Below are 26,389 nucleotides of genomic sequence, written 5' to 3' on the forward strand. Positions count from 1 at the left end.
TACTGAACAATTAATTTTGGTATGTTGACTTCAAACAGTGTATGCGTCTAAGATCCTTGTATTTATCTGTGGGAGCTTCATCTCTGATTTATTTTTAAAACCACAGAATTAAGTTCTTTGGTCTGTTATTGCAGAGACTGTGTTAAACTGTTAATGAATCTGCATTAATTTTATTTCAGCTAATGGGGCTGCCACATTAGTAGGTGTAGTTTATCTTCCATTTCTGTAAGCTTTTATCCTATTGATTACTGTCTGATGTATTTCTCCATGGCTTAAGCATAACTGATTTTTGCTGGAATTTTGTTGACAGGTTGATGTTTGTGTGTATTCTGTCATTTAGAGATAAATCACTTGCTGAGTTTGTACAAAGATGGTTGAGAATTTGCCAAGTGAACAAAATAATTATGGATAAATCTTTCCTTACTGCTGAGTGTTGTAGTTATTTAGATTCAGACAAGTTACATTCTGTTACATCTGGCTGGGTCTGCTCTCTCCCATTTGCTCTGCCAGGGATGGAAGCTTCTTGAATTTAAGAAGGAAAAGTTAAGTCAAATTGAAGCTTTTTCAGCTCCATCTTCCTTACCTCTTCCAGTAACAAAACTTTGGTTTTGTCATGCACTAAGAAAGCTCTGTCTTGTGTGCAGGTGTTGTTTTTGAGTCCAAGACATAACAGAAAATCTCTCTTCAAGCCACATCTCCTCTTCAGAGACTAAAGGTGTTTCATGATCTGGGACAGATTTGTAGGATAAATTTGCATGAATAAAGATGTAATAAATGCATGAATAAAGATGTAAATCTTGAGGTTAGACTTAACATTCAAGAAACAAGTGATCCATAAAAACTTGAGGACTGGAGTTTGTGTTCTTGATAACTTCAGTTGCGTAGGGAATGGCTGTCTTGTTTTTTTTTTTTTGACACAACTTTTTTTTTTTTAATTTAAAGATTCTAAAACTGTTAAGTAGTTTAGCATAAGGTTTCAACTATAGGAGGCTTTATGGGTAAAACAGATTTGTGAGGAGGGGTGATGTCCTAATGTTAGTTAAAAAAAAGTTGTCTTTGTAACTTTATGTAATCTTGTTTTCTTTTTACTTTTTTTCTTTAGTCTAGAAGTAGTGAAAACTCTGATTAGGGTGTTATGGAGAACTGGACCAGTTCTCTAAAGAGTGTTTTTGCAGGTTGTTTTTTTTTTTTGAGTGCTTGCAATCCTTTTAGGATTGACACTCTAGACCACTCACAACCATATGGGGTACAGCTGATTAATATCTCCCCTATTAATTCGTACAAGCAACTGTTAGGTGGTATATGTGTGTACGTTAACTATTTTACATTAGCCTGCATTTTGGGGGTTGGGTCAGTGTGATGGAACATTACACAACTATAATAAGGCACTACATGAAAATGTTATGTCAGTGCTCAGTAGTAGTAAAAAACCCCCAAATTAGTCTAAGAAAGTAGTATAGAACAAACCAGAAAATGTGTGGAGAAAGGTGAGAAGAATGCTAAAGACTGTGGAATAACCTCTGTAAAAGGAACAACAGACTAGGATTTGAACAAGATTGAACTGAAGCTAGGAAGGGAGGAAGCTACAGTTGAGTTGCTTGAGGCCAAGTAAATGGAGTATGATAGTTCTTGTTTTGGAACAGAAGGTTAATGAGAAGATGCACAAATTATCTGAAGATTAAAAACAAACAAGAGGAAGTGTTTCTCACAGCACATAGTTAAGCTATTAAACTCCTTGTTGCAGGATGTTTTTGATACTAAAAATTCATATTCTTTAGTAAAGCACCTGCCCAGTTTCACAGGGAGGGATGGGGTAGAATCCATCAAGCATTATTAAAGCCACTGCCCTCTGATGTGAAGAAGTTTTTGACTCACTTAAGGAGAGTTTCATTATTTATTGTTATGTTTGCTGTTGTACTGCATTCTTCCCTATGCGTTCTCTAATGGTTACTTACCTGGTAGGAGAGTGTTTGGTGTGGGCATTTGGTTTAATGAAGCACCCTCTTATCAAGTTTTGTACTTTCTGGAATAAGGATGGGATGGTATTACATGGTTAATTGGGAGTGGTAGGGGAAACTTTGTAAGATGAGCAGTATGGGATGTGTTGGGAAGCAGATATGCCAACCCCAATTTTGATACTATGGGAAGTGAAGTAGTTTTTGGAAGAGCATCTGAAGCATAGTGCTTTGTAGCAGAATGGAAGTTCACAGTAACACAAAACCCAGTGAAGTTTTCTTAAAGCTTGATTATTAACTTTAAAGAAAAACAAAACCAAAAACCCAACCCCCCAATGTTTATATGATTCTTACCCTGTTCTTTGTCTAAGTTATAAGCTTTCAGAAGTTGATTGATTTCATTTAAATTTTACAGGGGTGGAGGTCTCAAACTGAATTCCCACAGACTTTGTGGAAGTAGAAAGCTGGATAGAGAAGAGGTTATACCATGGCTCCAGCTGGGACAAGCAGTAAGGTGAGCTTGTTAAACATCAGAGGATCCTCATAGGACCCCCAACTTTGTAATTGAATCCATATGAAACCAGGTTCATTATTTCAGTGCCTGTGAAATAACTTGTTTAAGCAGGGAGTGTTTTTAATGCTTACATTTTAAGTTGAGAATAACTAATGTAAGGGGCTGGTTGTTTGCCAGCTTCCTTTTCAAAGATTTTTCTTTTTGAAGTTCGGTTTTGAAACTGTGATAGTATATTCTAAAGAGCTATGTTTTCTGTGTTTTATTGAGTTGGCAATAAGCCATCTCATTTTCATACTTCTAGTGGGAGAAACGGTTAGCTCTTTGATAGCTACAGATTTTTATTTAAACATCACTCAAAGATGCAGGAAGAGTTTTTGGGAGGTTTTGTATGTGAAAAAAATGGCAATGGGACGTAAGACCTTCAAAAACAGGTTGGAATATGAAAGGTTTTGTAAGTTGGATCTTGTTTTCTTAAATGCCAAATTAACTGTTAAACAGGAGTTCAGCACAAATAAGCCGAACTCTTGAGTTCTCTCCCCTTCCTTCCCACTCTTCTTTCCCCTTCTCCTGACTCATTCTCAGGACTGCTGTACATATGCAGCCTACATGCAAACTTTTTATCACCAGTTATTAAAACTCCAGTCAAAATATTTAAAAATGCATTTTATTTAGCACTAAGAGTACATCCAACCCAGCTGTTTCATTTCAGCCTCTAAAGCTTTGTTCATTTGTTGTAATTACAGTATTGATTGATAGTACTCAAACTAATTAGAGTAACAAAATTAAGTCTCGTTTGTCAGTCTGAGCTTTGCTAACAGGAAGCTGTTAAAAGGGAGAAGGTAAAAGTCCAAAGTCATACCATCAGAACTTTGTATTAGAGCTGTTCCCTGCTGCAACATGAAGGAATATGCCAAAAATAAGATAAATCAAGCATGTTCCTCTTGTCAATATTCTGTGCTGCCCAGCTGATTTCTAATGTAGCTGGAAAAGTTGCAGATGTCACATTTGCCAATTTTAATATCCCTTATAATACCTATTTCTTCAAGTGTTGCTTGCAGGGTTTCTAACTCTAGAACATGAAGGCCACTGAGTTTCAGAGAAATTTTTGTTATTGCACTGTTGAAATTCACTGTCTTCAAGCATACAGATAATGTGATTTCAGAAATCTGTTGGTTACCACAGCATGGCTTATCAAACCCTTTACAAAAACCCCTGAAGAATTTCATAAGTAATCTGTAATAATGTGCCAGTGTAACTTTAGGAGAATTACAGGATAATAATTTTGCTTATTTTTATACAAATATATGATCTTGTCTTTTTATTTTTAGGTGTGCTTGGCAGTGACAATGGACTATTTATTTGCATCGGATACTCTTATATGAAAAGATCACATTTCCAAGGAGCTTAAATATTATTTCATCTTCTGAAACAGAATGGCAGGCTTCAAACGTGGATATGATGGAAAAATTGCAGGATTGTATGACTTGGATAAAACTTTGGGCAGAGGCCATTTTGCTGTGGTTAAACTTGCTCGGCATGTCTTTACAGGTGAAAAAGTAGCAGTAAAAGTGATTGATAAGACCAAACTGGACACTCTAGCCACTGGACATCTTTTTCAAGAAGTCAGATGCATGAAACTAGTGCAGCATCCCAATATAGTACGACTGTATGAAGTGATTGACACCCAGACTAAGCTTTATCTTATCTTAGAGCTGGGTGATGGAGGAGATATGTTTGATTACATCATGAAACATGAAGAAGGTCTGAATGAGGATCTGGCAAAAAAATATTTTGCTCAAATAGTTCATGCTATATCCTACTGCCATAAACTGCATGTAGTTCATAGAGACTTAAAACCAGAGAATGTAGTCTTCTTTGAAAAACAAGGACTTGTGAAATTGACTGATTTTGGCTTCAGCAACAAATTTCAGCCTGGAAAGAAGCTCACCACAAGCTGTGGATCTCTTGCATATTCTGCTCCTGAAATTTTACTTGGGGATGAATATGATGCACCAGCAGTGGGTATGTCCTCTTTGAATTCAACCAGTAATCTAAACTTAAGTACTATGATGCTGCACCACTCTGTTTTCTGTTTCAAGATAATGCCATATGTGGAAGCTAGCTAATTGGCAAGAAACAATATTATAACCTGGATGAGTTATGGATGAGTTAGTGCTGGAGCAGCTCTGTTTGAAAGAAATACTCAAACATTCTCAAAAATGCTTAAAAGTTCTTTTTATATGAAATGATGCAATTGTATACATTATTATTAATAGAAAAGTTAATTACAGTGTGAATGCAATGTGTATTTACTTTGTTAGAGGACCCATTTCCTTTTCAGAAAAGTGTCTGGTTTTAATTTCTTTTTGACATCATCCCCCTGCAAAAAACCCCAACCACTTGTTGATTTTCTTTGCTCAGTTTAGCCATATAAGAATGACATTGTGAGCCCAGGTTGCTTACATGTTCTGCTGCTAGGTGGTAGGAATCCATTTTTAATAAGTACTAACCTGGCTAGGCTAATAAGTACTAACTAGGCTATTCCTACAAAGGAGGAGACAGGAAATTAAGGAAGGCTTTAACTCCCTCTTCCCTTTCTCTGCCTTTTTCTTGTCTGAGAACTGGAAGTTCCCAGTTGTTCCCAGTTGTTTAAAACGTAAGCGAAATGTGTAAATCAGACTACACTTTTCTAGCTGGAAAGTGGAATGTGCTAGACAGACTGTTACAGATAATTCTCTACTTTCTCTGTTAGGTCTACTGCATATGGTATTAGAAGTAACTTGGAGGGTTTTTTTTTTAAATAGTTGCAAATGTTGATAGAATCACTGAATAATGTCCTGTAGTCAAACAAATTGCTTGCATCTGTTAGTTGAGGTAGAAGGTGCTTCTCCAAAAAAGTTAAGTATGTATAATTCTAAATGATGCTTCAAAAATAGCTTATTGTAGTCAACATGCCTCTTGTTCATGTGTACCCGTAGTATCTGATGCTTTTACTGTCGTAACACACCTATTAGGGCTCTCTACATGGCTCTGTGTGTGTTTTCCTATGGTTATAGTAGTGGCTGTAGTGTTGGTTTAAATTAAGACTGGCTTGTCCAATTTTTTTCCTAGTTTACCTGAGGTAAACAATGACATTATTTTTTGTATGCTGACAAGGTTTTCCTGCACACTGTTGAATTAAAAACTTGTATTACTTTTAATATACATATTTTTGTCTAGCAGATCTTATGGTCTTTGCTTAAACATTTGAATGACACTTCATGGCTTCTAACTTTGAATGGGTATTTTACTGTGGGTTTTCTGGACTTGAAAATACTTTCTCAAGTGTGCTATAATTAAGAATATTAGATGTCATAGTTGTGGACTAGAAGTATGTATAAGTTCCAAGGTGGACAAAAGAGATTACATCACTTACATTTTGACGCTAGTCATGTGCAAGGTGTATATATAGCCTGAAATAGTGGTGGAGTGCTGTGAACTCATTCAGTTATTGGCTGAATAGGGCTATTAATGCTGCAATAATAATGACTGACAATGGCAAAGGTTTTTGCCAGATAAGATGAAATTACACCGTAGCTGAACCAATCTAAAAGCTAGTTGCTTATGAGAAAGGAGGTCACACTTTCTCCAGTGTGACTACGTGGTCCTGCCCCTTTGTGAGCATCTGACTCCTTGAAAACCAACTCAATTTACTAAAATGACAAATTAAAAAGGATTACCCTGCTTATATGGTGTGCATGTTAAGGTACACTTGCATTCATTATAATACTTTTAAAACCCCACACCTGTTTTCATTTATCCAAAATTATTGTTATATTCACAAAAATTATTGCAAGATAAACTGATCAAGATATGATTTTTTTTTTTTTGGTGCAGACCTTTGCCACAAACGTGGCTTTTCTGATGTCTTATAGTATTAGAATGAGTATATAAAGGAAAAGACTTTATATTTTCTTGCTATGAAGAGCTGAAATACTCAGGGCAAGTCTTTTATTAAGTTATATGCTTAATAAATATAATGGAAAAGCTTGCTTTATGAAAAGGCAACTGTTTCAGCTAGTTTGGGGATTAATCTCCCCTTTCTGATGCTACTTAAAAGTTTTCACACTTGAAATGAACCTAGTTAATTTAGGTCTCTCAGTTCCTTTTGTGTTTAAGGCTATAGTTACAATGATGCAAGAAGAATATTAGGCAATGGTTGTATGTTCCCAGGGCTTTTCAAAAAAGCCGAGTGTGTTAGATAATGGTAAGTTTTGTTGCTTGTAGTTTCCCATGTTTTTTTCACACTTAATTAAAAATTGTTCTAGTGAGAGGACTGTCACACATAAAGTTAATTTTGTAAATCAGATGGACACGTTATTTTAGATGAGACAGAATTCTGTCTAAAGCAGTGGTGAATACTGCTGGAGTTCACTGGATTACAAAAGTGGGTAACTACAGCTGAGAAAGCATAAAGCATGCTTCTGGTAATACTTTTCCTTCATTACTCTACGAGCATCAACAGAGATTGGATCATTAAATAAATAGAAATCACCTCTTTCCTACGTGATAAAGTTTAATTACAGTTTTTCAGATCAGCTGATTCTTTCAGAAGAAAGCAAGTTCTATTTTAACTGTTTGACATCTCTACAAAGTATTAAGTGCTGTGTAGGCTAATTCTTCCAGTAATTCTGGAAGACATTGACACTTCTGATAGGTTTTTATTATTGTAGTCCGGTATTCTGTATGTGATTTTGTAGATGCATGGAAACATTTGCAGAGTAAATTAATTCTTCTGGGGATGAGAAACGAGCAAGTTCAGATTGCAAATTCAGATTGTAAGACCGGGATTGTCTCTTGAGCACAGTTGAGCGCAGGCCTTTAGAAAGGTACTGTGATGCACAAATAACATTGTAGGTATCATCACAATCACTTAGCATTGCAGTTTGTCATCACAGCAACACCAAGAGAATGGTTACAATTGCTCAGTGCTATTGAACTGTAAATTTGTTGTCAGAGTCCAACTTCCTCTCTTCTTGGAAGTTGGAGGGGCCAACCCTTTGAATAACGTTCATTGCTTTGTAGTTAGATGATGGCTTTCTTGCACAACTCAGACCCGTATATCTTCTGACAATATGGTAAAATAATAATGGATTTATGTATTCATTATCTACTCAGACATTTTTGATTATTAAAGGAAACAGAGGATATCATAATCTTTTGCTTTCCTGAGATGATGATAATGCTTTTAGACACACTTTGGCTGTTGGAGTAATCCCAAATTATTTTGTTTTGTTTTTGCATCAAGCATTTGCAGGGGCTTGGTACTTGCATTATAGTGTTGCTGGAGTGTTTGGTCTTTCAAAGCTTCGGTCATGTATACCTGGTGCTTGAGCATAGCTAAGTAGCCCTGATGACCCTATTTGGCTTGTGTGGAGCTGGTTTTGATGTTTCTGCATGTGTATGGCACTTTATTCATAAATTGAATGACTAATGTAAACATAATGGGTAGTGGATATCTACAGTAAGCTTTTACACTATAAAAATGCTTAATACAAGATTTGACAGACTTGAGTTAAAGAAAAAAATTGTAAGATACCTGCAAACCATATACGGTATTTATTCATTTAGCATACCTGACAGCATTTTGGAATTTCAGTATGCTCAAAATCAGATTACAGCCAAACTTGACAGAAATTAAAAGCAAAAATTCCTACAAAAGCTTTTCACTGACTGTTTTGTTTTGCAAATGTCCCTTTATAATGTTGTCTTGCAACACTTTAGAAGATTTATACTTATAGAATGAGCTTGAAAGTGTGAGGGTGCAGAAAGCTACAAGTGTGTAATACTCAGCTGCTTTGGGCATAAGAGGTCTTCCCCTTCTGTTTTGTTTGTGCTGCACTCTGTTGCATGGCTGACCATTTCATTTACTGATTTTATTAGCTAATTTGAAAACTGTTAACTTTTCTACATGCTTAACTTCTGCCAGATTAGAAGAGCTGTTTGTTCCCCTAACATTGAGTGGAAGAGCTGGTGCAAGGGAGGTGAAGGGTGTGTGCAGCTTGGACTAGAGTTCTGGGGGAAGGTGGTGTCGCACCTGTTTCTCTTTGCATTAACAAGTTTAGGTTAGATCAACTCAGACTAGGTCACTTATCTTCACCTTCCATGTAAGAGACTCATTTGACTGAAATTCATCAGGTATTGTTGCTGGCTAGGGTTAAACCACAACACTCACACTGCTGAAAAAAAATGACTCAAATTTGAAAAATTATCAGAAATGAGGTTTTTTTACTTTTTGGAAGGGGTTAATGTAAGGAATTGGTTATAGGATACTTTCAGAAAGCTTTAGCCTTGATGCTATTTGTGCCATGTTAACAAAGAATGTATTTTTAAGTTCTGTGGTAATTTGTATGCAGGTAGCAAAATTTATTTTAAGGGAAGGGGAGTCTGATTTTTATGTATTATGCTATCCTTTGATTCTGCTTCCCCCCCCCCCCCCCCTCAATCTGATTACTTTATTGACAAGAAAATAGTTTTAATGCCTCAAATTATTGAGGGTGTTATCTTACAGGTATCAGAGTCTTGTATTCAGAAGTGAAATTATGATGTGACAGGGCTGTAATGAAGGGTGGGAGTCTGATCCTGATGACTATTCAGCAAATCTGTACCAGCTAATATTTATTAAGTATAATTTATGTTCCTTTCTGTATTACTTTATGCATAAGTTTTAATGCATTAACCAATAATTGCTGGGTGACGCAAAGAATAATTTATCCAAGTGAAACTGCAGAGGAGAAGCTGTCAAGATAGACTTCAGTTACTGCCCTATCAGTTAAACTGTAACTTAAGTATAGGGATGTTTCTTAGTCACCTCCTTGTGTTCATGGGAGAACTGTTTTGATAATATTTCAAACTGCTGTTGTGGAGCAACATTTCATTATGATAAACACATCTCCACAGCCAGGAAGCTTAATTTCATGTATCTGGCAAGCAGATATTCAGATTTACTTATGTTCAGCCCATGACAGACTAATTTGGCAACATAGATCTGGTGGGACCTAAATCAATGGTGTGCTACTTAGTTATAAACCAGATGTTCAAGTTTTGTATTCATGTGTAAAGCTGTATTAAGATGTTAATTTTCATAAATGAAGTACACATTACACATTTTACAGCTAAAAACTTTAGGAAAATATAGTCAATCAGAAAATATAAAGGATTTCTTGGATACCAGAGGCAAATCCAAAAAGATTGCAGTGAAAAATGTATGCTTTATAGGCTTTATGTCCAATGATTTTGAGAACATGTTTTATACAGAGAAAAACTTCTATCTACATTCAACTGATTAGTATTATTTTTTATCCTGGCTAATTATTTTCTGCAGTAGTAGTATTGGAAAGTCAGTTCACACAGAAAATGTTGGGTTTGTTTGTGTTTTTAATGTAGATCCAGTAAATTCTGAAATGTGGCTAAGCTACAGAAACCAAAGGAGAAAGAATGCATTTCTAGGTGCAGAACTGATGAATCAGAGTAAGACAGACTACTTTGGAATAAAGGCAGGGGTGTGTGTTCAGTAAGACCTTTCAATGGTGGTGGTTTTTGTTAAAATATCATTACTGAAATTTGAGATACAGTAGTTACTAAAAAATAAAGAACAATGACTTATCTGTATTTTAATAGTTTTTATGCAGCCGGCAAAACCCATGCTATTGTCTTCAGGGAAAAATAAGTACTAGTTTTCAGACTGAATGAAAATAAGAATTGCTTCCAAAGATAAGACTAGTTACTGATCATCATGTCTTAGTCAAATAAAATAATATATAGAACAAACTGTTTCACCAGACAGATAAGCTAATTATGAAAATAATTTACTAAATGCCATTTGCTATTTATGCTCTTTTTGGGAGTGATAGGGAAAGGAAAAGATTTCTCCTAATTCTCTTGTCTGCTATGTGTTCTAACAGTAATTTAATTGGATTTGTAGTGCCCTTAAAACAAGGAGAAAACCCAGTTCTGCCTGTTAATTTTGAAAATGTTAGCATTGATTGCAGATGTTCTCTTCCTCAGCTTTATGCAAGGGAAAAATAAATCCCATTTTACAAAGACCATAAAAAATAGCTGAATTAACAAATGGTGGCATCTTTGAAAACTAGAGAGGTCAGTACAAAAGTTTATTTAAAGCTTTTTTTCATGAAAAGTTAAAGAATGGAAGAATGGTTCAGTCAGATAAAGATCTAGTACCTACAAAGAAAGTAATATTTGTTCTTTACCCATACTCTTCAAACTTTACAGCTGGTCCAGTTTGAGCATCTTCCAGATTTGCAAGCAGTCTGTGCACATGGTAGTGCTTTTTTAAGCTTTTTCTCTTATACAGGGGTAGAAATACTACTCTTCTTCTTTTGAAGCACAAATATATGAACAATATAACAGACACTATTCAAACAATTCAGTAGTATGATACCAGCTTTTATCCTTCTATACTGTGCTATGTAATTTTTCATCACTGTTTTTAATAGAAGTCTCTTTTTCTGCAGTTTGACTTGTCATGTAAATTTTTACCCTTAAACGGTGTTTTGCTTCTTCAGACAGTTATGTGAAGCTATGCTATAGATTAGCCTGTGCTGTGAAGAAGACCTTAAATTTCAACTTACAACAAGCATGCTTACCCCTGCTATCCTCATGAGTTATCAGCCTGTACCTACTCCTGACCTCAATGAAGGTTCCACCTCTAAATTCCAATCCAAATAAAGTAGTTCAGGGTGGGGTTTTGTGTCTGAGTTGAAAACAGCAGTCTTCAAATATTGCCCAGTTGCTGCCTAGCCCTGAACATGCCTAGAGTGCAGAGATGCTGATGATCTTTAAATTAGATTTTCATATATAGATCTGCATAGAAGAACTTGATCTTGAAGTGCTGATGTGTTGAGCCTCTTTCAAGGCTTGTCTTCAGCAGGTTTCTATGGATTGGGCTTTCTTCCACAAATCTTCTCTGAAGCAGCAATGGTGATGACATTCTCTTTAATGTCTTAAGATAGTGGTTAGAGTAATTGCCCATGATGCTGGAAATCAGGGTCTATTTCCATCCTTTGTTTATCCACAGTCTGATACCTCTGCAGTGGCAAAATAAACATGTAAACATTTGTCATCTCCACAAAAGTTGATTTGTTTTCTTTTTTGCTTATTAAGTGGCTTCTAGTGGAAGATAACTTGTTCAGCTGTTATAGTAAGCATTCCAATAAGAAATATATAAAACCTGACTAAATTTACCCAATATTACAAATCACTTCTGAAGAAGCAGACTTTCCATAGAAAGATCTCTCCTATCAACTGAGCAATATACACTGTGTAAACTGTTAAGAAGTTCTACATTTAAGTTAGGAGGAAAAAAATTTTTTTCCATAAAGGTCTGAAATAAACAATTTTAGTAAATGGACTCTGTTTTACTTTATGTAGTTAAATGCAAATGTATCTATTCCAAAATGAGTATGGATTTTTAGCTGCTTAAAATCACAAATTCACATAGCATATATAAAGTGTGACAAGTTTCTGACTTCTAAGGAATGGTAGAAATTTCAGCAAATCTTATGTTATAAGGATCCCCTAGGTCACATAAATGGTAACTTTCTGAAATTTGTAATGCTTATTTTAGGAGTAAATCAGGAACTTGAGAAAGCAATAAATGGCTAAGGAAATGGAGAAGCCCAGCTCAGTGTTTAAGCAGATGAATATGGATATCCTTTGTGCAGTTTGCAAACTGGAACATAACAGATGTTTGACTGCCCTGTGTTTAAGACAGGCACAGCACAGACAGCTAATGACGTGGTTTGGTTTCTATGGCAGTGACTTCATGTTATGTAAGGAAGTTGCATATACACAGCCCTGGTTGTCATGGTTCTGGGAATCCTGCTTGAACAGTCCTTTCCTGATCAGCATTATTTAATGGCTTTAAAAACAATAAAATATTATCTACTGTAGCTGGCTAGCCTAGGACTTTTAAAAGTCTGAATCTCTCTTATTTTATTCTTGTTACAGCAATAGCAGTTTCAGTTACCAGTACCCAATTTAAAGGCTGAATTGTATCTTGATCTTCGCTGTGCTTTTGAAAGAGACCTTGATTTTGGCCACATGTGCCTTCCTTCACTATACTCATTTGAAGTTTTAGAGGTTATAAGCATGCTAAATGCATGCAGCATGTCAGGCCTGAATTCTGCTTTTCCATCACTTTTCTGCAGAGAGCAAATTAGATGGCCCTTGGAGGGGAGAAGTAAGCAGTTTCCATAAAGCCTTCCACTGCTAATTACTAAGAGTAGTAAAAAACTTGAAATGATGAAAAATAAATTGTGGTTTAAATCTGCTCTTCTAAAAATGGTTCTCTGTAACCCTCTCTCTTCCCTGTGTTCCTTCAGTTAAGAGTCCCAAATCTAGAATTGGCACTGGCACCTGAGTTGAGTTGTGATAAGGGAGTATAGCTGCAAAGTACACTGACTCCTTGGCCCAAGCCAAGCTGTTTTGCTTACAAAACCTGCTCCTTTATCTGGTTAAACTATCCAGTAATAAATTTATTACATCTGAAGGTTTTGCCTGAAACCTGATTTTTTTTTTTTTTTTGAGTATTAACATAGCACCATAGCTAATACGTTATTTTAAAATGGTATGCCAGGGGTGTGAAGGTGGAGGAGAGGCAGATCTTTGTGTAATTCTTTACAGTGTATGCTGTTTGTCAAACCATATTTGCGTTGAACTGAAGGTGAGGGTGTTTTGTTTTGGTTTTTTTTTTTGTTTTTTTTGGTTTTTTTGTTTTGTTTTTTTTTTAAAGGGTGCAACCCATTTAACAAATCTCAAAATAGCAGTCTTGCTCTGCATTCACATCCTGCCCATATAGTTCTGCATTCTCCTTTGTGTTTTTTTGACTTTGGTCCTTGTGTTTTAGTGAACCACTGAATGGGTAAAAATATAAATAGATGTTGTCGTCTTTGCTTTTAAATGTGTATGTACAGATTCTAATAATGTGTGAAAGCAGGAAACTGTCTCAGCTAGGATTTTTCCCCTGAACATGCTTTATTTTTTTTAGTCAAGGCAGCTCTTATAGTATGTTTTCACAAGTGTATTAAGATCTAAAGAAAAACTTGTCTTCCTTTAAACTTTGAGTTATTTTTCTTCCCTCTTTCCCCAGTTATTAGCTGGTCTAATAAGAGATGGTACTTCTTTCTAGAAGCCTTGCTTTGATGAGATCTCAGGTCCTTGTAATCTGCTCACACAACTGTCTTGTCAAAGTTGATGCTTTTGACCAAATCACATCACTAGATCTTGACTGAGGCTTTCACTCAGTTTGAGTGAAGCCCCCTTTTGTAATAGGGTGGTAAGAACACTCTTTGGGATATAGAAATGAAGGATCAAGGTTCCATTGTCCGCTCCACTGGTGGAAGCGGTCTCCCTGGCAGAAACAGTTATTCCCCTTTTGCTATACCTAGTATGTGAGCAGAACTCAGCAACAGCAGGGCACAGCACAAGAATGGGAAGCATGTACTGACCCAGTGTTGATCATGGCGCTTGATCAGTTGAGTGCAAACCGTCTCCATCTGCCTTAGGTTTCTTGGCATCCAGAGAACAGATGAGTTTTCTCATTATTAATAGGAAAGAATAATAGAGCAGCGCTGATTATGGCAGCACAAACCAGTATGGTAAAGAATGTTCCTGTGTGTGGCTTTGTTTGTTGTTTGAGGAAATAATAAAATCTGGTAAATATAATCTCTGATTCTCCTTTACTAATTTCTCAAAGACAGCCATGCTTAAAGATTTTTAATTTTGCCTCTGTCAGCCAGATGGCACTATTCTGGAAATCAAGAATTTTCCAAAATATACTGTGGTTATTACATTAAATGGGTGAACAAAAATTGTATCTTTAAATGGAAGAAAGCATTTTCATTTCTTTCAATCTTTATTACAGTATTTATTTTCTGAATTTGACTGAAAAATATTCAGCTATGGATCTCCAGTAAAGTGGAAAGTGCAGTTACAGGATTGATTTTTGCATGTATAAAATGGCTTAAAACTAATAAATTGGGTACAAACATTAGCATTTCTTATATGTGTATTGTATAGTAATTTAACTGTTGTTCTTTTAGATATTTTAAAATGATGTGTGGGTATTAACTTATTATTTTGGAATATCTCCTTTGAAGACTTCAGGTTCTAAACCTTGGATTTTACACTGAAGGCTAGCAAAACCTCCATGTTTAAACTTACTTGCATGTTGGGAGTGTATATCACCTACTTCAATTTAGAAGAAATGTTTGCAATTAAGTAAGACTTCAAGTTTATGGATCCTTTTTACAAAGAGCAGATGATTTCCCCTTTTTGGTAGTATTACCTATATCAAGCTGTAAGTGGCTTCAAAACATGCAAAATAAAAAGTTTAATGCAGATCCCATAGAGATTCTTGTCTGTTCTGGAAACTTCTTTTTGCAGAGACAGCTGCAAGTAAAAATCCTATTTTTTAATTTCATACAGTGCTGTATACTTCAAAGGAAGTTACTTTGAAAATTTTTTTTTTAATGTTTCCTGTTTTCTGTCAGCTTTTTTTTTTACCACTTCCTTCACACTTACCATCCTTTACACTGTGTTTGGTGTGAGGAGTGAAAAATAATTGTTTCATAGCTGAATTGAGACAACCCTGTGCAGGTTTAAATGGAGCATTCAAGTTCTGTGTGTTCACGCTATCAACGTTATTTTAGTTTTTGCTGTGCTGTGTCATGCTTTCATTTTCTCAAATACCTACAATGTGCTGCTATGTGGACTCTTCCAAAATATTTCATGCTGAAAGGATACATGAAGCATTTTGTTGTGGGGGGAGTATTGACCAGAATACTAGGATAGATTGTATCACAAAATAGATTTTAGGCAAAGTTAAAAATCTAGGAAGGTCATTGATATTGAAGAGATGACTGTTAATAGAAATGCATGAATTCACATATTTTTTGTGCTTCAAGAGTTCTTATAATCTGTTATGTGGTGAGAGAGAGATAATGCATCAAAACTTTTTGTCCATTTTCAAACTAAACAGTAGGAGAAAGATGTAAGGAACTTTACAAAATTAAAGGTGCACCTCCTAGGCACCATTACCTTTCCATGTTGTGAGGCTTTTTAAAATCCTGTATACCAGAAGAGCTAGCTTTCTGGCATCAGGGTATCAAAATATTAATGCATTTATTGAGCCTTAAACATGTGAATAGTCATGTTAAATTTGCAGGTATATATGGTGTACTGGCCTCAAAATCCTCAGTACCTACAGGATTGAGGCCCTCGTAAGCATAACAGAAATCAAATAATTGTCTGAGTTAATTGCATACACTTACTACAAATTAGAGCTCTAAAGAAAATTACCATGTAGTGTTTCTATTCCTCTGTCAGCTAAACCATATGAAGAATGGGTTCTAACTATCAAAATGAGTAATTGTTCTAGGGATGAATGTGTGTGATTTACATTACTAAATAAAATTGTAGCCATCCTTCAGCTCTAAATGCATGGCAAGTATTTTGAGTAGGCCACAGAAAGCATGATGCAGTTTGGTAGGTAACTTAGCGTGGTTCACTCTTGCAAGCTCTTCCAGGACAGGACTCTACTTCCTATGACCACTGCCAGCTGCTCTCCCCTCCATCCTCATTTCTTTCAGACAGTTCAGCTGTTTTTCTGGTTTTACTTGGTATAGATCTGTGAAATCATAGGATGTAGGACCCAAAATTGCCATGGAAATTTACAGAGCATGGAGTTGTAGCTGAAGATTAATAAGAGCATGAACTTTTATCTAAGCATATATTGGAGTTATTTATTTTTATGCAATATGAAATATTTCTCAATAATTAAGCTTCCTGTATTGAATGCAGTGAGACTTGTGAAATATTTTCTTCTAGGCAAACTCTTAATAAAGATTAAGGTCTCTGGGGAGACCTAATAGCAGCCATCTGCTACTTAAAGGGGGCCTACAGGAGAGATGGGGAGGCACTGTTTATTAGGGAGCATAGTGATAGGACGAGGGGTAAAGGGTATAAGCTGAAAGAGGGTAGATTTAGATTAGGTATTAGGAAGAAATTTTTTCTTGTAAGGGTGGTGAGACACTGGAACAGGCTGCCCAGGGAAGCTGTGGATGCCCCATCCCTGGAGGTGTTCAAGGCCAGGCTGGATGAGGCTTTGGGCAACCTGGGCTAGTGGAGGGGGTCGCCGCAGGGGGGTTGGAACCCTTCCACCCTTAGCCATTCTATGATTATATGATTTGAACTAAATGTTAGCTTTTACAGTAGGTAGAAACCAACTAAAGGGCTTCATGCCTAGCCGTGCTTCTTTTTCATCTTCTGGTGTGTCATTTCACTGGGGAAAAATAAAGTTGTTGAATGTTTTTTATTTTACACAAGCATGAGTTAGAAGGAAACAAGAAGACTCCCACAGTGTAGTAGAGATTATTGTTAATTATGTTATGTTTGATGGGTATCTAAAGAAAAAAAACACCACCCCACACCCTGTAATATGATTGGTGTAGCAAGGTAGTTTTACCTAAATGAATCAGTTTATTTTTTGCCATTAGAAGTAGCAAAGAATTTTTTAAGCAACACTAGTGAAGGAAAAACATATCTAGTTCAGTCTCATGGAAATAAGTGACTTCCTTTGTAATTTCTTACTTCACAGAGTAAGATGTAAACAGTACTGAGAATGGTTTATGCTAGTCCTTCAAAAAGGAAAATGCTTTGAGTACGAATCTCTTTAATAATCTGTGCCTACTTGTGAAGAGTGTAATGAATTCTTGTCTTCTGAGTGACCAGATTATCTTCAGTTTTATCTAACACTTTGCTGTCAAAGATGTTGCGCATCTCAAACTGTTATGCACCTTCCATAAGTAACACTGATAATCAAGAGCACAGTAGTAACACCAGTATGCATCTCAGTAATACTTCACAGTTTTGACAGTATTTGTCTGCTTCCTCACAGTTATTCTAAAATGTGTACTATGTATTTCTAGATATATGGAGTTTGGGGGTCATACTCTTCATGCTGGTTTGTGGACAACCACCATTTCAAGAAGCAAATGACAGTGAAACTCTGACTATGATAATGGACTGCAAATACACAGTGCCACCTCATGTGTCCAAAGAATGTAAAGAGTAAGTAGAGTACGGAAGAACTTGGAAGCATTCATAGAAGTAGATTCTCCTTATCTTTGGGAATTCCCCATACCATATTATCCGCATGTAGAATATGCCTTATGCTCTTTCTTAATTGTTAGTACTTCTTCATATCAGTTGAGTAGTTTCTTGGGCACTAGCATTGAATTTTTTTATTCTTTGTGTTCCTTCTTACTAAAGGTTAAGGGGGACTTTCCACTTGTGTGAAACTTCATTTTGATTTTATACAATGGATCTTTCTTTTATGTGTCTCAGTTGTCATGCATTTTATAAATGATTGGAGAAGCTGCTCACTACTGACTGGCTTTGGCCACCACTCTTGCTGGAGAGATTACAAGGTGTTTCTGAAAGTATTTTGTGACAGGGGTTGAAAAGGTAATGATTCCTGTAGATTTATGTTCAAAATCCAAGTTGTCAAAACCCAAGAATATTGCAGCAAGTTTTGCTCATCTCTTACTGAAATTGCAACTTGAAATCAACATTCTAGGTGATCAAGGGAGAAAAATATTCTGTCTGCAAATACCATATGCCACTTAGGAATCATGACTCATTTTGATGTGGTGTTTTTCTGCAGTGTTCACTGCAGCTTTTAAATTTTTTTTAATATGTTCCAATATTTCCCGTATTTCCCTATTGGTTAATGACCTCTTCAGTCCTTAAATATATGTCCCAGTTGCATCACTTAGACTACTATTTTACAGTATTCAAGGTTCTTGAATCTGCAATAGAATATCTTTTCATTTTCAATATCAAAGTCCAGATGCCTTTATAAATGCTTGGAAAATGGATTTGGTCCAGTCAAAAAACTAGAGCAGCATCTAGGTTTCTGTTATTTGACACAGACTGAAATTTGTTACAGCTGTGGTCACAACGACCGTTCCTTTCTTCACCTGTCATCTGTGTGGTCTAGGAATCTAATGCATAACATGATGCCGTAGCTGGTTTTAGTGTCTTGCCATTAGTGCCTAGCATTTCCACTAACATGGAAAAGCTGCTCTCAGTAGCTTGAAGAGCTTTATGTACAGGAAGAGGTTTAAGATACAATACAGGAAGATGTTTAAAAGTGAGCTCTTATCAATGAATTCTGTTGAATAAGTCTCTTAATGCTGTGTGCTGTGCTGAAGCCAGGAAACTTTATTTTTTTGCAGCCTTTTACTTAATATGTTGGCTAACGCTGATTTGCTTAAAGGCCCAAGTAGATCTGCTTTTCCTACATGATCCATCAACAGTGTATGATCAGTTAGCCAGGTCCTCTATAGGTGAGGTTTTCTTAGGGAAAGGACTCTCAGAATGTTTAACCTTCCTGCTTGGAGTGAAAGCATTCATAGTGGTTTAGGATGCATAAGCAAGCTTAAAGCAGGAGGCACATGTGAGACATTTGTTTAATTTTACTACAGGTATAGTTTAAAAAAAGTCAAATGAAGAATACAGCTTGTTCCCTTTCTGTCATAATATTAACAGAAGCAAAGAAAATCAGGCTCCCATGTCTCACTCCACCTTTCCTTTTGGTAAAGGCAGAGACCACAGCTACTAAGTATATATATGACACTTTTTTTACAGTGCACTTTAAAAAAGACTGACTTAACCTTCATATTTAATTCCTTACATCATCTCACACTAAAAAAAAAAAATAAAAATTGTGATTACCTTTGTGATTTGTATGGCCTTGCAGTTTGAAGTTGCCTGGTATAGTATAGTTAGTGCAATAAAAACCATTATGTGAAAACTGCAGAACTTTAATTTCACATGTTGGAGCAGTAAGGGGTCATTGAAACCTTCGTACCAAAACTGTATATTCATGTTCTGTTTGCTGTCCAAAGCCAAAAATACGCTCCCGCCCCAAGAATTTTTCACGTATAGTAAGTGAACAGAGATGCACTGTGCTATTCAAGTCTTCTTTCTCTATTTGGATAATTTATGCACTTGCTTTTCAGCACCTGTAAACACTCAGTATCAACCCATTAGTAGGCTTGTCACTTAATCATCCCAGATAGTGGGGTGTTTGAGGTTTTTTGTTTGGTTGGTTTTTTTCTTTTCCTATGGACAGACCAGGGATACTTTCAGGGATACTGAAGAATCAAATGTCTGATAGCTATTTCAGAATAAAATATTTCTACTTGCCTTGCCATTCTACATTCTTGTTGACAGCAGCAATAATAGAAAATTATATTTCTATTACTTTACAGAACAACCTGTAGAACCATCGATGACAGTTGCACTATGAGACCTACTACAACCAAACAAACCAGAAAAATTACGTTAAGCATCTAAACATAGTAAATGAAAACTGCAGTGTTTATGGTATTTAGTTTTTAATAAGGAAATTGTTTGTTTCAGTTAAGAAATATTTGGAATGTCTTTGAGAACAAATAATTTCCCATCACATTGTTTACTGTAGAGACTTCTAAAGATCTATGTGGACTGACAGCAGAAAATTTCTTCCTAATACTGCTCTTACAATGGCTGCTTTTTAAACATGTGAGTGCACTTTGTTTAGATCTATTTTTTATTCACAGTCTAATTACACGGATGTTGCAGAGAGACCCGAAGCGAAGGGCATCTTTGGAAGAAATCGAAAGCCATGCATGGCTCCAAGGAGTCGACCCATCTCCTGCAACAAAGTACAATATTCCTCTTGTGTCATATAAAAATCTGTCTGAGGAGGAGCACAACAGTATAATACAACGCATGGTTCTTGGTGATATTGCAGACCGAGATACAATAGTGGAGTAAGTTGTCAATTTCCTATACGCAGTTTGTTTTGTGCATCTGTCAATTTTGATTAAAGAATGTCATTAGAACCTGGGTTCTTCAGTGTTTAAATATCAAGCCACTCAGTTAAACACAATATTACAATCTTGCTCTCTGATAGGATACTTTAGGATGAGAAATACTTAAGTAGATACAACCTTAGGAAAAACTTTTAAGAAAATGTGGTAGAACAGTGTTTGATTCCTGTGGTAGTTTGCCATCTTGAGTAAACTGCTTTGAAAACCATGCTTTTACTTGTGCTTCATATCTCATGCATATTGGGAGGTGATGAAATCCTAGCATTTTTCCCTTAGTACATTTCCAGTACACCTGAATCTTTCTTAATTTAAAATATTATTCCTTTTATCTGCATAATGCAAAATAGCCATTGTTACAAAGTGAGCTTGCTAGGCAGCTGCATAGTTTTTTTTCTAAGAGATTAACCCCCCCCAAATTTCTAAAATATTCCCAAAATCAAAAGAGGACTTAAAAATAATTTTTTCTATTAGTTTGTGTTTAATCTGGAAAAACTGTTACTATCTTACCATTTGGGGGGGGAGAGGGAGAAGCAGCACTCTTGCTTCTTAAGCTTTTAGCTGCATAACAGTGACATCCTTTCTGTTACAATGTCTCAGTGATGCTTACTGGCTTATTAACTTAATTTTACTGTAAACTTAATATGACAGCCTTGAAATAAGGAAGGTTTTTCTTCCAGGTGTTGCATAAACAAATATTAGTACTTTGTGGTTGGATGTGTCAGTGGGAAAGCCCACCATTGCTGTATAACATTAATGAAATACAATTTTATCATTTTAAGAATGTTCAGTAAAGGATTAATTGCTTAATTTTTTAAAATAATATTCTAAAGATATCCTCATGCAACTATAGTTGAAATTACTAGACTTGTTGGCTCTTTATTTTTAATAAAACCAATACATGCTTGTTGAAACATCAAAGATGCACAGTTCTCTTTTCAGGCACTTTTCCTGCTATGAGAAGTACAGCAAGGTGTATTAGATACCTGTTCAGTTTTCTAAAAAACATTGATGTATAGTTTATTTAATGTTTTGTACTTTCCTTAGGGCATTGGAAACTAACAAATACAATCACATCACTGCTACTTACTTCTTACTAGCTGAAAGGATTCTGCGAGAAAAACAAGAGAAAGAAATTCAGACCAGATCTGCAAGCCCTAGCAACATCAAAGCTCAGTTCAGGTGAGAATTTATTAATCTAATCTTTTTTTCCCAACCTGGCTTACTGAGAATGTTATTGAATTGCTCAAGTACTTCTTTCTAAAAATAAAATAAAATAAAATACTTATTCATTGCAAATTTTAAATGTCTTTAAAGTGATGTGAATGCTTCAGAAGCTGTTCAGAAATCAGTTACCAATAATATTTTCAATTCCTATCATTTTCAGGAAATGCCTGATCAGTTCAAAATCTGTATTTGAAGTAGTAAGTTTTTATATCTGCTAGGAAAGGTCACGTTCATTGACCTTCAGTTCCAAATACAAATTGTGTATGTAACAGCCCTGGAAAAAATTTAGTTGCATAATCCATAAACATGTTGATGGGGAATTAGTTATAAATGGAAAATCACTCTGAATTTGATGTCATGGTTTAGTTGTTAGCATTGATTTTTAATGGGCCAAACATCCCCTAAATCAAGCTTAGAGCAAACATCTGTAGGTTATATTCTCTTTAATGTCAGTTGATATGCCTGTTGTGTAAAGAAAACTGTTGAATTAATTGCTTTAATCACCCATTTAAAGATATTGCAATAGATTTTTGTTTTGTTTTGTTTGACAAAAACATGATTAAAAAAAACCTTATAGAAAGGTTCCCTGAGATTTTCAAAGCTTCAGCTTGTGACACAATAAAACTAAAGGGGGAAGTTGGGTTCTGGCTTCTGGTTGGTATTGATGTGTTCAGTGAGTCAATTTGCTTTGCAATCAGTTATCAAAACATCCTGTGTTTTCAATTACAGCAGCATGTGTTTTAAAAAAAACCCAGCCAAACACAAGGCAAATAGTAGAGTTTCTGTCTGCACACTGATATTGGAGGATGCATGTTTGCAACGGTTGTTTTTCTTAAACATTTTGTATGACTAGGGATCTGCTGGTATTGAAAAAAAACTTTATTGGCCCATCTTGACAATCTTTCTAGTGAAGATGGAGTTTGTGCTGAAGCATTTCCATTAATTTTTTTTCTCTAACCTCCAGCGTCTTCAGAAGTTGCCTTTTAGGTTTTGGTAAAATATTATTGGCAACTATTATTAGCAATCATAACAATTGCTAGTAGTTAATCTCTTAACAAGAGAAGAATATTAAGCGCTTGTGCTGAGTTGCTGCCTACATTCCATGTTGTTAATCTATGGGCAGGATTTAGAGAAAATTAAAAATAGCTTGTTCATTTCAAATGTTTCTTTGTGCAGCTTTCATGAAAGGTCACATGTGAAATCATTTAATAGGAATTATAATAGGGAAATAAATGCTGTGGTGTCCTTCTGGTGCATATCCATGTTTTCCTTGTCCTAACTGATAAAAGTAAGGTAGTACCACCTCAACTTCAATCTAGGAAAAAAAAAGGATGCTTGTTATAAATAGGCACTTTGGAAAATAGGTTAAAGATACATCATCTCCATTGATTGTTACCTTGGATTTAGGCTGAGATTTTGGAGACTTTTAGAGGAGAGTCTTCCAAATAACATTTAATCTACCTGAATAGTGAATTGTTTCCCTCTGGTGGTTCACATCATCTGCATTATCTCCAGATGAGACTCCACCCTGTGTTGTGTACTAGAGTAGACTGAAATTTTGTTGCTGCACTTGAAAGGTCATTCAGTCAATGGTCACTTAGGTAGGAAATTTTATTATGTTGCACAGTTACTAGTGCTTTAGAAGAGTTATTGTTGCAGGCAACTAAGGGAACAATATGGTTAGGAATGTCTTTGAATATGCTACTTACATGTGAACACAGGTTTCTACTACAGCTTTTCATGCAGTATGTTAAGAGTATTTTAGTTAATGTAAAGTTAAGTCATTGGCAAATTTTTTAAACTTAAAAGGTAACTCTTACTTTGAGAGGTGGGAAAAAAATTATCGATCTCCACAAGAAATGTGGGGCTTATGCAGAGTGAAGCAATTGAAGAATTAATCAGTGTTAAGGTGTAGGTCTATAGGCGTTGGTCTTTGGATTAGGCTTTCAGAATGCAGATAGAGAGGAAAGACTGACAGTCTTTTTTCTTACTTTATTCTGTGTGCATTATAGGAAGATTACAATATATATTAGGATTTACAGTAAAATACAGATCATTAGATACCAGCTTAGATACTGGAGAAAAGACATGAGCTGCTAACTGTAAAACTGATTTACACTCAAGTGTTAATTTCATTTTGATTTGAGCTAATGCTAGTACAGAGTCTTACACTGACCTTTGATTTACACTTTATTCAAGTGTCATACTGAGTCCTGAATTCATGCAGCTGTATTATTCCAGTTGCTCAGTTAAGGTCAAATAAATGTATGATCTCAATTCATGTGTGTTTAAAATTAAAGGGGATTTTGTAGAATAGAGTTTGGTCTGAATGAGACTTAGTGAAGATGAGAAAATGTTTCTTCTGACTTTTCAGTCTCACTCATGTTAATTCTAACCAAAATATTATATTAAGAATACTGGGGAAAAAATTAACAGACACTTCAGATTTAAAAGTAGTTTGCAATACTATCTTTTCAAAGTTGTGCTTGAATCAGCTTGTATCTTCCTCTAGGTACTGGTGTTTTTATGCCTACTTCAGGTTTTGTTTTTTTTTTTTGAGACACAATTAGTTAAGTTTTTTTATTGCTTAATTCATTTTCTGAGGACAATTAATCTTAAGGTTTCATTTGACAGTAACATAATTTCTAAACTATACTTTTGTATATATGATGGTCCTTTCAAGCAACAACATTTCTAAAGGAATGCACATCTTCTGAGAATGTTTCCTTTTCTTCAGTCACTCACTACTGTTATTTACAAGCATGCCACTCAGCAGGCTGATTTGTGTGGCAGTACTTGGGCTTCTTGTGCAGATCTTACATTTTCTTACATGTTCTAAAATGCTTGCCATGATCTAACTTTTGTCCTTTATAATCGTTTATGTAGGCAATCGTGGCCAACAAAAATCGATGTACCCCAAGATCTGGAGGATGACCTTACAGCTTCTCCTCTCTCCCATGCAACTGTTCCTCAGTCACCAGCTCGCACGGCTGAAAACATTCTCAACGGCCACAGAAGCAAGGCCCTTGGCGATGCAGCAAAGAAAGAAGATATCCCTGAATTAGCTGGACCGGCACTTTCATCAGTCCCATCAGTGAGCTTAAAACCCACTACAAGTGGCCGGAAGTGCTTGTTCAGAGTAGAAGAAGATGAAGAGGAGGATGAAGAAGATAAGAAACCTATTTCTCTTTCTACTCAAGTTGTTCTGCGCCGTAAGCCTTCAGTTACAAATCGTCTTACTTCAAGAAAGAGTGCACCAGTCCTCAATCAAATCTTTGAGGAGGGTGAATCAGATGATGAGTTTGACATGGATGAGAACTTACCCCCAAAGCTCAGCAGGTTAAAAATGAATATTGCTTCACCTAGCACCGTGCATAAACGCTATCACAGGAGGAAAAGCCAGGGACGAGGCTCTAGCTGCAGTAGCTCAGAAACAAGTGATGACGACTCAGAAAGTAGGAGACGCCTAGACAAAGATAGTGGGTTTACTTACTCCTGGCACAGACGGGATAGCAGTGAAGGGCCCCCTGGCAGCCAAGGAGATGGTGGTGGACAAAGCAAACCAAGTAACGGAAATGGAGGGGCAGACAAAACAAGCCCAAGTGATAACAACAAAGGTGGCGGGAGTCCCTCTGGTAGCTCCAGCGGTAGCACCAACAACACTTCAGGTTCCACTCGTAGATGTGCTGGATCTGGAAACTCAATGCAGTTATCGTCTAGAAGTGCAGGGGAACTGGTTGAAAGCCTGAAATTAATGAGCCTTTGCCTGGGTTCACAGATTCACGGCAGCACTAAGTATATTATTGATCCTCAAAACAATCTGTCCTTTTCCAGTGTAAAAGTACAGGAGAAATCCACATGGAAAATGTGTGTAAGTTCCAGCGGAAGCACAAACCAGGCTTCATCGCTGGCCAACCTAAAATTTTTTTCTGACCAAATGTCAGATACAGCAAATGAATTGGAATGGATAAAGAACAGGAACTTGAAAAACAATGTGCTACAACTACCTCTCTGTGAAAAGACGATATCTGTGAATATTCAGCGGAACCCAAAGGAGGGGCTGCTGTGTACCTCCAGTCAAACCAGTTGTTGTCATGTCATTTGACAATGACCTGACTTCAATAGCTCTATCTACTTGACAGCATAATTCTTCCTGTTCAGAGCTGTGAACACCTTGTCACCAGACCCCCTTTTGTTGTCTCAAGATTTTAAGTGGGCTTTGAGCAGTTATTTATTACACTTTAATTTTGTGTTTGCTTGATGGTATGACAATGCATGGTCTTTGCATGCTGCTAGCCGATATGTTTTTCTTTTTCAACAAAACAGAATATTTTATTGTGTAATTTTTAGATTTATAATTTTACTATGAAATATCTGGATTAAATTAAAATAAATATCTGGATCCTAATGTAAATGGAGCACTTAGAAGTTTCATATTCTGCACTTAAACTAGAGAGAGAAGCTTTTGTTTGCTTGTGAAATGTTAATTCTTGTTCTGACCTTCTGTGATAACTAAAATATGTGATATGTGGCATACTTCTATGTGTCTGAAACAGAACCAAAGCAATAATGTTTTGATGCTGAAAACTCTTCAGGGAGCTTTCAGATGTTCCAAGGCTTGTACAAAGCAAAAATGCACTGAAAATTAGTGATCTTGAAATATGATTTTAAACCCACACCTATTTGTCTTAAGCTATGATGTGGATAAAGTTGTGGCTCAAAAATTAAGCTGAAAAGATCTTGTTTTGCTAGGGGCA

At 36.0% G+C, this 26,389-nt stretch overlaps 1 protein-coding gene across 1 annotated transcript; it reads left to right on the forward strand.

Moving 5' to 3' along the window:
- The first annotated feature begins 2,370 nt into the window (after nucleotides 1–2,370).
- Nucleotides 2,371–26,389, forward strand: SNRK (SNF related kinase). The gene is made up of 6 exons (XM_010072991.1): nucleotides 2,371–2,469; nucleotides 3,798–4,491; nucleotides 17,457–17,598; nucleotides 20,136–20,348; nucleotides 21,453–21,587; nucleotides 24,519–26,389. The coding sequence occupies exons 2-6, from the start codon at nucleotides 3,903–3,905 to the stop codon at nucleotides 25,735–25,737; spliced, it is 2,298 nt and encodes a 765-aa protein (XP_010071293.1). The 5' UTR covers nucleotides 2,371–2,469; nucleotides 3,798–3,902; the 3' UTR covers nucleotides 25,738–26,389.

The sequence above is a fragment of the Pterocles gutturalis genome, unplaced genomic scaffold, assembly GCF_000699245.1.
Source record: "Pterocles gutturalis isolate BGI_N339 unplaced genomic scaffold, ASM69924v1 scaffold1846, whole genome shotgun sequence".
Lineage (NCBI taxonomy): Eukaryota > Metazoa > Chordata > Aves > Pterocliformes > Pteroclidae > Pterocles > Pterocles gutturalis.